The sequence below is a fragment of the Onychomys torridus genome, chromosome 15, assembly GCF_903995425.1.
Source record: "Onychomys torridus chromosome 15, mOncTor1.1, whole genome shotgun sequence".
Classification (NCBI taxonomy): Eukaryota; Metazoa; Chordata; class Mammalia; order Rodentia; family Cricetidae; genus Onychomys; species Onychomys torridus.
Genome location: NC_050457.1, coordinates 17,256,731 through 17,268,788, shown reverse-complemented (window position 1 = coordinate 17,268,788; position 12,058 = coordinate 17,256,731). Strand labels below are relative to the sequence as shown.

Sequence of the window (12,058 nt, the reverse complement as noted above, 5' to 3'; positions counted from 1 at the left end):
CTGTCTCGAAAAGAACTGGCTTTGCAAGCAGAAGGACCTAAGTTCAAGCCCAGAGCCCATGTTTTAAACAAACAAACAAATAAATAAATGAAAGCTGGGTGTGGCTGCATGCACTTGTAATCCCAACACTAGGGAGGTGGAGGCACAGTGGATCCTGGGGCTCACTGGCCATCCATCCTAGCTTCTGTTGGGTTTTTGGCCAGTGAGCATCTCATCCCAAAAAGTAAAATAAAGTTCAGACACTGCCTGGGGGATAATGCTCCCCAGGATGTTCTCGGGGCTTCACATGTACACACATCTGTACATACATGCACCCACATACATGGACACACACATACATACACATGACTAAAACTAGGGGCGTCTGCCTAGATAACCCAATTCTTGATTTGGCTTCATGGAAATGTTTTGGGGAGAAAAAAAAAGAAAAACAAAACAAAAAACCTGGGCCCTTCTCCCCTAGGCACTGGAACAGGCGATCCCTCCGCCCAGAGCTCCAAGCCTTCCTTCCCTGCTTGTGAGGTGCAGGAGGGCTCCGCCCATAGTTCCAGCCCTGCAGAGGACTGCATTCTTTGTAGGCTGGATGTCCTGTCTTGGGTACTTGCAGTGTGGACAACTGTTAGAGCACGTGCATCTGTATTCAGATCTTGAAACTAGACCAAGCAGGCAGATCGAGGGGAAGCGGCCGGCAGAAGGTTGGCATGGGCAGATGAAAATGTACCTGGAGCCTTTCCCAGCGGCGCCGGCACTGGCGTCAGCTTCTCTCCTCACCCAACTGCGCCTCTCTCTCCCCTTTCCTGGGCTCTGCCTACCCTCCACAAGGGTATGAAGACAGAGTCACCTCCAGGCCCTCGCTCACGCCATCCCGACACCTGAAGGCCAGCGCTGGGGTTCTGTCTTGCTGTCTACCTGGCTCCCAGCCATGGGGAGTTGACCCATCTTCCCTGCTCTTTGCCCCTTTCGTTTGCCGAACCCACCTGGAGGGACCCCGTGAGTGACCCAGGAGGCCTGGAGTTTCATCTTCTCCTGACTTTCGTAGGGGCCAAACAAAAGCCCGTCCCTTTCTTGTCGGAGGTAGTAGGATCCTTCCAGGTCGCGGAGTACCGGGAGCTCTCGTTTCAAAGCTTTCACTTCCGGTATTGTCGATGTGACCACGTACTGGTGTTGTACAGGGATGAGAGGATGCTCTAGTCCAATCATTTTGCCTACTTCGCGAGCCCAAAATCCTTAAGTGAGAAAATCGTTTAAAAATACATCACCACGTGTATACAAATACCTAGAGCATTGATAGAGCAATTTGTATTTAGAAACATCTTCATTGTTTATTTGGTTCAGGTGCTGGAGATCAAACCAAAGCCCTGGTACATGCCTGCCAGGTGATGCTCTACCACTGAGCGGTATCCCCAACCTCTTAAGTATCTTTGAGCATTGAAAAATTGAACGGGAGGGAAGACGAGACAATAGTGGGCATTGTCCAGAGTTCTGATGATTATCTGAAAATCAAAGGCACTCCTTCCATGGAAAAACTCATTATTCACAAGCTAAGGAGATCAGAAAAAAATGAGAGGGAAAAAAAGTAACCCAAATATATATATAAACATACACATACACGAAAAGTGGTCCAAGCCCTGCCCGTGGACAGAAACAGTTAGGCAAAGGGCAAGTCCTTGTGTGGATGTGATCAGCACAATTCAGAACATCATCTCCTGAGGCAGCTCTCCAAGTCAGCTCCTGCTCCTCCAAACCTGCTCACCTCAAATTGCTGAGCCAAGGCTCTTTTGTTGACTTAAAATTTAGAGTTTATGTACTTTGGAAGCAAGAACAAGCACATAAGTTCTGCTACTTCAAGAGTAACAGTGAGCTCACGAAGTCCCTTCTTGGAAAGCACTGTAGTCAAAAAGCAAGAGAAACTGGTAGGGAAGCTCAGTGGTGAGACTTTGAGGTCTATATGAGGCCCTGGGTTCATCCCTAGCACAGCAGAAAGGGAAACAGCAGGATGGAGTGTGTGTGTGTGTGTGTGTGTGTGTGTGTGTGTGTGTGTGTGTGTGTGTGTGTGTCTTTTTTTTTAACATGGGGTTACATGTAGGCAGAGTTGGCCTCAAACACTTAATGTAGCCCAGGCTGGCACTGAACTTCTGAACTTCCAGCCTCCATCTCCCTAGTCCAGGACTCTAGACTTGAGGCACAGCACCCAGTTAGCAAGACATTATTTTAAATAACCACCACACATCTTTACTAATAAGATGGTATTTCAGCATCTAAAATGATCAATGTGATTTTTTTTTTTTTTTTTTGGACAAAGGAGTGGTGTTGCTTCACCCATCAATTAATTATTTGTAGGGAGGGGCTTCTGTTGACTGGCTTGTTACATAGTAGTTTTGAGTAATTATCAAAGGACCAGCAAACCCTCTCAAATACTGCTGTTTTTTAAGTTGTATTCTAAAATTTCAACAGTTTCTTTTTCCACTTTTTAAAAGAATCTGGCAGAGGGTTCTGAGATCTTCATCCTTACACAGCTCAAGGCTAGGGACGGAAGTACCCATGAGTCAGCCTGGGAACCCAGAGCAGGTCCCCAGAGCAGGTCCGCAGAGCAGACAGCCTTTGTCTCCATTTGAGCAAACACCATCTATATGCTCTGTTGCTCGGTTTTGGCCTGTCAGGTTATTTACGCTTGAGTAATCACCCACCACAGGCTGCCCTTTGTAAACTTGGAATCCAACCTGTGGGCCTCAGAGGCGTGCTGGTCTTCAATAATTTAGAGACTTAATGTACTGTTTCCTGTAGAAAGGTATGAATTACCAACCAACGTCAGGACTTTGTAGGAAAATATAGTAAAGCTATATATTGTCGTTATACACACTAGGACAGTTTTTAAATCTAAAGTCAAACATTTAGCCAAGTAATCCAAAGTAATGCATGTCCCCAATCTAGTTGTTTCCATTAAAAAACATAAATTGAAGAAAATAAATTCTGTCCTATTCAAACATAATTACAAATTTCTGAGTTCGATGCCTTGCTTATTAATGCATTTTATCATTCAAATAAACTATCCATGCTTACCCGCAGCTCATCTTTACTGTATTGCTTTAAATCCCACAGGCTCCACACCAGTCACCCTTTGGTGTGTGAGACGCCTCCTTTTCTGTACTGAATATATCTAAGTCCAACCAGGATTATACTTGAACTCCTGCCAGAGCCCAGCAACCAGGGTCAAAGAAGAGAGCCAAGCGTCGAAAAATCCATCCTAAAAGGAAGTCACTGAAGGGCCCATAAAGGGGAGCAAAAGAGTGCAGAGCCTTTACCCAGCATGTATGAGGCCCTATGTGTGATGCACACACACACACACACACACACACACACGCACGCACGCACGCACGCACGCACGCACATGCACACGCACACACACACATGCACCCGTGCATGAATGAATGCACATGCGTACGTGCTAATTTAGCAAAAATACAGTGATGGAAAGGAATGAGATTAGAATGGAGGGAGGTTGACTCAGGACCAAATTTACGTCACCATGTCCCTGTGCGTATCTTGTCTGATATGCTGACAGGCAGAACACAGCGACTCCTTTTGGATAAACACGAGGCTCCATGTGAGGGTCATTCTGTCACTTCTGATTTGTCATTCTAGGGAAATTCTTAATAAAACTTACAAAGTTTTCTCAGGTTTAATGAGTCAGCCAGATACAATGTCAAGAGGCACTTTTCTTACTATGGACAAGAAAGCTTCACTTCACAGTAAGTGACCTCTGTGTGGGCTAGGCCATGTCTCCATGCGGTGTCCTGTGTCCCTGTGTCCTTGTGTCCTGTGTCCCTGTGTCCCTGTGTCCTGTGTCCCTATGTCCCTGTGTCCCTGTGTCCCTGTGTCCCTGTTCCCTGTGTCCCTGTGCCCTGTGTCCTGTGTCCTGTGTCCTGTGTCCTGTTCCCTGTGTCCTGTGTCCCTGTGTCCCAGTGTCCTGTGCCCTATGTCCTGTGTCCCTGTGCCCTGTGTCCTGTGTCCCTGTGTCCTGTGTCCCTGTGTCCCTGTGTTCCAGTGTCCTGTGCCCTATGTCCTGTGTCCCTGTGCCCTGTGTCCTGTGTCCCTGTGTCCTGTGTCCCTGTATCCTGTGTCCCTGTGTCCCAGTGTCCTGTGCCCTGTGTCCCTGTGTCCTGTGTCCCTGTTCCCTGTGTCCTGTGTCCCTGTGTCCTGTGTCCCTGTTCCCTGTGTCCTGTGTCCCTGTGTCCTGTGTCCCTGTGCCCTGTGTCCTGTGCCCTGTGTCCTGTGTCCCTGTGTCCTGTGTCCTATGTCCCTGTGTCCCTGTGTCCCTGTGTCCTGTGTCCCTGTGTCCTGTGTCCCCGTGCCCTGTGTCCTGTGTCCCTGTGTCCCAGTGTCCTGTGCCCTATGTCCTGTGTCCCTGTGCCCTGTGCCCTGTGTCCCTGTGCCCTGTGTCCTGTGTCCCTGTGTCCTGTGTCCCTGTTCCCTGTGTCCTGTGTCCCTGTGTCCTGTGTCCCTTTGTCCCAGTGTCCTGTGCCCTATGTCCTGTGTCCCTGTGCCCTGTGTCCTGTGTCCCTGTGTCCTGTATCCTGTGTCCCTGTGTCCTGTGTCCCTGTGTCCCTGTGTCCCAGTGTCCTGTGCCCTATGTCCTGTGTCCCTGTGCCCTGTGTCCTGTGTCCCTGTGTCCCTGTGTCCTGTGTCCCTGTGTCCTGTGTCCCTGTTCCCTGTGTCCTGTGTCCCTGTGTCCTGTGTCCCTGTGTCCCTGTGTCCTGTGTCCCTGTGTCCTGTGTCCCTGTGTCCCAGTGTCCTGTGCCCTATGTCCTGTGTCCCAGTGTCCTGTGCCCTGTGTCCCTGTGTCCTGTGTCCCTGTTCCCTGTGTCCTGTGTCCCTGTGTCCCGTGTCCCTGTTCCCTGTGTCCTGTGTCCCTGTGTCCTGTGTCCCTGTGCCCTGTGTCCTGTGCCCTGTGTCCTGTGTCCCTGTGTCCTGTGTCCTATGTCCCTGTGTCCCTGTGTCCCTGTGTCCTGTGTCCCTGTGTCCTGTGTCCCCGTACCCTGTGTCCTGTGTCCCTGTGTCCCAGTGTCCCTGTGCCCTATGTCCTGTGTCCCTGTGCCCTGTGCCCTGTGTCCCTGTGCCCTGTGTCCTGTGTCCCTGTGTCCTGTGTCCCTGTTCCCTGTGTCCTGTGTCCCTGTGTCCTGTGTCCTGTGTCCCTGTGTCCTGTGTCCCTGTGTCCCAGTGTCCTGTGCCCTATGTCCTGTGTCCCTGTGCCCTGTGTCCTGTGTCCCTGTGTCCCTGTGTCCTGTGTCCCTGTGTCCTGTGTCCCTGTTCCCTGTGTCCTGTGTCCCTGTGTCCTGTGTCCCTGTGTCCCTGTGTCCTGTGTCCCTGTGTCCTGTGTCCCTGTGTCCCAGTGTCCTGTGCCCTATGTCCTGTGTCCCTGTGCCCTGTGTCCTGTGTCCCTGTGTCCTGTGTCCGTGCCCTGTGTCCTGTGTCCCTGTGTCCTGTGTCCCTGTGTCCCTGTGTCCTGTGTCCCTGTGTCCTGTGTCCCTGTGTCCTATGCCCTGTGTCCTGTGTCCCTGTGTCCTGTGTCCCTGTGTCCTGTGTCCTGTGTCCTGTGTCCCTGTGCCCTGTGTCCTGTGTCCCTGTGTCCCTGTGTCCTGTGTCCCTGTGCCCTGTGTCCTGTGTCCCTGTGTCCTATGCCCTGTGTCCTGTGTCCTATGTCCCTGTGTCCCTGTGTCCCTGTGTACCTGTGTCCTGTGTCCTGTGTCCTGTGCCCTGTGTCCTGTGTCCTGTGTCCCTGTGCCCTGTGTCCTGTGTCCCTGTGTCCTATGCCTGTGTCCTGTGTCCTATGTCCCTGTGTCCCTGTGTCCCTGTGTCCTGTGTCCCTGTGTCCTGTGTCCCTGTGTCCCTGTGTCCTGTGTCCCTGTGTCCCTGTGTCCTGTGTCCCTGTGTCCTGTGTCCCTGGTGTCCCTGTGTCCTGTGCCCTATGTCCTGTGTCCCTGGGCCTGTGTCCTCGTGTCCCTGTGTCCTGTTGTCCGTGCCCCTGTTGTCCTGTGTCCCTGTGTCCCTGTGTCCCTGTGTCCCTGTGTCCTGTGTCCCTGTGTCCGGTGTCCCTGTGTCCTATGCCCTGTGTCCTGTGTCCCTGTGTCCTGTGTCCTGTGTCCCTGTGCCCTGTGTCCTGTGTCCCTGTGTCCCTCTGTCCTGTGTCCTATGTCCCTATGTCCCTGTGTCCGTGTCCTGTGTCCTGTGTCCCTGTGTCCCTGTGTCCTGTGTCCCTGTGTCCTGTGTCCTGTGTCCTGTGTCCCTGTGCCCTGTGTCCTATGTCCCTGTGTCCCTGTGTCCTGTGTCCCTGTGCCCTGTGTCCTGTGTCCCTGTGTCCTATGCCCTGTGTCCTGTGTCCTATGTCCCTGTGTCCCTGTGTCCCTGTGTCCCTGTGTCCTGTGTCCTGTGTCCCTGTGCCCTGTGTCCTGTGTCCTGTGTCCCTGTGCCCTGTGTCCTGTGTCCCTGTGTCCTATGCCCTGTGTCCTGTGTCCTATGTCCCTGTGTCCCTGTGTCCCTGTGTCCTGTGTCCCTGTGTCCCTGTGTCCCTGTGTCCCTGTGTCCCTGTGTCCCTGTGTCCTGTGTCCTATGCCCTGTGTCCTGTGTCCCTGTGTCCTGTGTCCTGTGTCCCTGTGCCCTGTGTCCTGTGTCCCTGTGTCCCTCTGTCCTGTGTCCTATGTCCCTATGTCCCTGTGTCCGTGTCCTGTGTCCTGTGTCCCTGTGTCCCTGTGTCCTGTGTCCCTGTGCCCTGTGTCCTGTGTCCTGTGTCCCTGTGCCCTGTGTCCTGTGTCCCTGTGTCCCTGTGTCCTGTGTCCCTGTGCCCTGTGTCCTGTGTCCCTGTGTCCTATGCCCTGTGTCCTGTGTCCTATGTCCCTGTGTCCCTGTGTCCCTGTGTCCCTGTGTCCTGTGTCCTGTGTCCCTGTGCCCTGGGTCCTGTGTCCTGTGTCCCTGTGTCCTGTGTCCTGTGTCCCTGTGTCCTATGCCCTGTGTCCTGTGTCCTATGTCCCTGTGTCCCTGTGTCCCTGTGTCCTGTGTCCCTGTGTCCTGTGTCCCTGTGCCCTGTGTCCTGTGTCCCTGTGCCCTGTGTCCTGTGTCCCTGTGTCCCTGTGTCCTGTGTCTCTGTGCCCTGTGTCCTGTGTCCCTGTGTCCTATGCCCTGTGTCCTGTGTCCTATGTCCCTGTGTCCCTGTGTCCCTGTGTCCCTGTGTCCTGTGTCCTGTGTCCCTGTGTCCCAGTGTCCTGTGTCCCTGTGTCCTGTGTCCTGTGCCCTGTGTCCTGTGTCCTATGTCCCTGTGTCCCTGTGTCCCTGTGTCCCTGTGTCCTGTGCCCTGTGCCCTGTGTCCCTGTGTCCTGTGTCCCTATGTCCTGTGTCCTGTGCCCTGTACCCTATGTCCTGTGTCCTGTGTCCCTGTGTCCCTGTGTCCTGTGTCCTGTGTCCTGTGTCCCTGTGCCCTGTGTCCTGTGTCCCTGTGTCCCTGTGCCCTGTGTCCCTGTGTCCTGTGTCCTGTGTCCCTGTGTCCCAGTGTCCTGTGTCCCTGTGTCCTGTGTCCTATGCTCTGTGTCCTGTGTCCTCTGTCCCTGTGTCCCTGTGTCCCTCTGTCCCAGTGTCCTGTGCCCTGTGCCCTGTGTCCCTGTGTCCTGTGTCCCTATGTCCTGTGTCCTGTGCCCTGTACCCTATGTCCTGTGTCCTGTGTCCCTGTGTCCCTGTGTCCTGTGTCCTGTGTCCTGTGTCCCTGTGCCCAAGCAAGGTGTGGAATAAAGTAGAATCCAGCTCATTTATAAAGCTGTGGTTAGAAAACAGCAGCTAACCTGCTGCACACTAAGATGTAGGACACTGAGAGTCCTTCCTCAGGCCTGCGTGCTCACAACTATGGTCACACGAGAAAGAAAACAAGAAAAGAGGGGAAGGGAGTGGGAGGAAAGGAAGAGAAGGGAAGGGCAGGGGAGGGATTAAAAATAGATGATTGAATGTTCAGGCTGTAGCTCAGTGGCATGGTACTTAGCGTGAATGAGGCCCTGGGTTCAGTCCTCAGCAACAGCCCTCAACCCCGCCCCTACCACAGCCAAAGAAAAGGTCTTGAAAAATTATCTTGTACTAGATGTCCTGTGTCCTGTGTTTTGTTTTGAAATGCTGTTTTAAACAGTACTGGTGGTACAGTTTAAAACGCAGCGTCTCCACCAGAGATGTAGCTCAGAGCTAGGACACCAGCATCCTGGCTAGGTTTAGGTCAACTTGACCTAAGCCAGAGCCATTTGGAAGAGGGAACCACAACTGGGGAAATGTTTCTGTAAGATTGGCTGGAGACAAGCCTGTGGAGCATTTTTAAATGAGTGGCGGATGTGGGAGGACCCATCCACGTGGGTGGTGCTGTCCCTAAGCTAGCAGTCCTGCCTGGGGTGTATAAGAAAACAAACTGAGCAAGCCTTGTAAGTAAGCTGCGCTCTTCTGTGGCTTCTGCTTCAGTTCCTGCCTCTGGGTTCCTGCCCCAACTTCCCATGGTGATGGACTATGAGGGGGAAGTACAAAATAAAATAAACCCTTTGCTCCCCAATTTGCTTTTGGTCATGGTGTTTTTTTACAGCAAGAGAGACCCTCACTAAGATAACTGGCCAAGCTTATGCAAGGTCCTGGGCCCAATCCCCAGCATATGAAAACAAAACACACACAATAAACACACCTTGCAAAGCCCCCAGCTAGGCTGCCTAAATTAAAATCGTTCTGAAGCCTGGGAAACATTCCAAGGTGATTCCCAGGTACCCTACTTACTTGATCAGCACGTTCCTTGGGAAGTCATTTCCTAGTGAATGTTTACTAGATGGTTTTGGGCAAAAGAAAGGAATAATCTAATGATTAGCACCAAGAAGCCACGATAACATGATGCTAATGTTCCCCCAGACAAAGGCGAAAACTCTCAAGGACATAGGCATTACAGTCCTAATTATTATCGTTATCACTAATGTTTTTACTGTTTTCCACATAGACCCTGTCCTGGGTATTTTACATTTTGCTGTCAACAATAACTTTTTGAGAATGTATTATTATCTTTTATAAATTGCTGGCTTGCCTCAAGCACAGGCTTAGCAAAGCTTGTGTTTCTGACCAGAGTGCCTCAGTGCTGTGGACAAAACTAGAAACACAGCAACAAATGCCCAAATCTTTGTTCTCACCCACTCCTTATGGGTATCCCAAAGACTCAGCAGCCTTCAAGTTTCTCACAGTGTGACTGTGTCTCTGAGTCTGCATCTTGGCTCCTTTAATTGGATTCCAGAGCTACCCTCAGGACTTTGCCCCGAAGGTGTGTGGCATCTTGGTCTCACTGAGTAACTCTGGGAAATGTTCCAGCTGCCACACTCCAAAACCATTAACATGATGCTTGCTTTTTTTTTTTTTCCAGAAAATTGATCTTATTAAAACAGCATCCGTGCTGCAAAAGGGGCATATCTGGATCTCTGCCAATTACCAAGGCCAAAGCTTACCTTATAGAATGCCTCCAGCCTTCAGAAAACACAGATAGAAATACACACACAGACACACAGACACAGACACACACACACACACACACACACACACACACACACCTTACTTCCCAGGGCCTACTAATATGTAATCCATGACTTCTGCCCCATGGAAGAAAAGGAAGAGAAAATGGGAAAGATAAATTATGGATAGTTGAAGATTTGGTGTGAATGGATAGAGCTGAGACAGGAAAGCTCACACAGCTTTCAGCAAGGAGCTTCCTAGAGCACCATGGAGAAGGAGTACAGATAGTTGGGCAGCTGTGAGGAGCAAGGCATGAAGGGAAGGTCAGCCACCCCACGCAGGGCCATCATTAGAATCAGCACCCTTGGACATGTCTTCGCCGGCGGCTCAGACAGCCTTTTCCCAGGGCTATCTGCACTGCTTTCCCAAGCCCTCAGAATTTCACTGCTGCCTAGAAATGCCACCTGATGCCCAGTTCCTGGGCTTAGGTCAGATCTCTTTGGAACAATTCTCACTTAGCTCTTCAGAAATGCCTTGGATGTCATATCATGCAGTTAAAAGGAAATGTTGCCATGGTGCCCTATTACGTAAGTAGTTTTATCCGTTTTAGAAAAGCAATGGGTAAAGGTGTTAAATTGAGAGTGATTTCTCAAAATATGCATTATGCCTTCATGAGTTCCTGAAGCATTGTGTTGAAATAAAACACAGTGGGCCTCTGTGCAAGCTTGCCTAAAGTAAGTGCAAGTGTTGATTAGTAATGTCTGCCACAGGAACTGGATGTGGAGGTCTCAGTACTTGCTATTACTGTGAAAGTAGCCAAATGTTTTAGGAGTAAATTTAGGAGACCATAAAATGTTACAAACTTACAAAGAACCTTTGTTATTTGGTGGTGTTGATGGGATGAATGATTTCGAAGTCTAGTCTTCGTTTTTGTTTTGTTTTGTTTTGTTTTGGAGAAGACAGGGTTTCTCTGGGTAGTTTTGGTACCTGTCCAGGAACTAGCTTTGTAGACCAGGCTGGCTGGAACTCACAGAGATCCACCTGGCTCTGCCTGCTGAGTGCTGGGATTAAAGGCATGCGCCACCACCTTCTAAGCTGACTTGGACTAGAGGTTCCCAAGGACCATGGTGCAGAGGAGTGACAGACGGAGAATCAAGGGAAGTTTAAGGCCAGATTCAATTGCTTCTACTTTTTAGACAAGTTTTATAATGTGTTTAACAATGTTTTGAAAGGTAAGGGGTTAAAAGTTTTTCACTAGTCAAAGTAATCTTTGGCTAAGAGAGAATGAGAGCACAAATGATCAAATCTGCCTCTAAAGGTAAACTAAGAACAAGTTACTTGGTAAGAAACTGGAACAGTGGAATTTAGGTTTGTTTGCTTGCTTGGTTATTTGTTTTGAGGCAGGGTCTCAAGTATCCCAGGCTAGACTCAAACTCCCTATGTAGCCAAGAAAGGCCTTGAACTTCTGGTCCAAGGGCTTCATGCATGCTAGGCAAGCACTCTACAGACTGAGCTACATCCTTAGTCCCTGGAATTTGATCATGAGCGTAACCAGTAAAGGATAAAGGTAAAATCTGAAAGAAGAAGCCTAAGTTGGTGAGACATAATCTAGGCTAGAAGGGACTACATAGGTGAGGATGGAGGGTAAACTGAGGCAGAGTGGCAGAGAGAGGGCTGGTGGCTTACCGGCAGCATTCACAATTCTATTTGCTCTCACAGACCCTTGTGGAGTTTCCACATCCCATGTCCCATCTGGCCTGGGCTTCAGAGATGTCACCGGTGCAGGATACTTTAGAAGGGCCCCATATTTCCTAGCCCCAGCAGCCAGGGCCATTGTCATTGAATAAGGATCAATGTGACCATCTCCTGGATTATACAGTCCAGCTAAAATCTAAACCAAACATAAGAAAGTCAGTATTCAAAGAAATTTATTACTCAATGCAAATATAGCCTGCTGGACAGATGTTTAATAAGACTAGACTTTAAAAGTGCACCGGTGGCTAGAGGTGTACACAGCTGTGTGGCAGAGGGCTGGCCGGACATGCACAAGCCCCTGAGTTTTGATTCCAGCATGGAGGAAAGCATCTTGAAAGCAGTGGCATGCTTTTTTTTTTTTTTTTTAATTTTAAGTCCTACTCAGACTTGAACAAGATTCACAATGAGAGTTGAGTGACTGGTCACAATGACAAGCCACATGATAACACCTTGCAGTGGTCTCCAATAGCTGGACACATGCTCGTAACAACAAAGAGTATAGTTTCCAATCTTCCGGCAGCTAGTCTCTCCAGCAGTGGCTGAAGCTAACATTAGGTTCTAGTCAATGGAAATGCAAAGGGAAGAGTTACATGGCAGCTTCCGTGAGCCACTCCAAAAGGACAACTAGTGTATGTCTGTCTTTGTTCCTTTCTCTGCCCTGGGGTCTGGAATTCAGATGTGATGGCTGGGCTCTAACTGCCATTGTAGAATAATAACACAAGAGTCACACCCCAGGAATGACAAAGCAGTGATCCAGAAGGTGACCTGATCCTTGAGATCTTGATGACTTCATAACTAACTATTC

At 50.2% G+C, this 12,058-nt stretch overlaps 1 protein-coding gene across 1 annotated transcript in view; it reads right to left on the bottom strand.

Moving 5' to 3' along the window:
- The window catches only part of Dmgdh (dimethylglycine dehydrogenase), a 74,026-nt gene that overhangs the window by 45,133 nt on the left and 16,835 nt on the right, over positions 1-12,058 (bottom strand). The window contains exons 5-6 of the mRNA XM_036207389.1: positions 11,185-11,389; positions 978-1,226 (exon numbers count right to left, since the gene is read on the bottom strand). Coding sequence (XP_036063282.1) covers positions 978-1,226; positions 11,185-11,389 — 454 coding nt within the window. The remainder of the gene's footprint in view (positions 1-977; positions 1,227-11,184; positions 11,390-12,058) is intronic.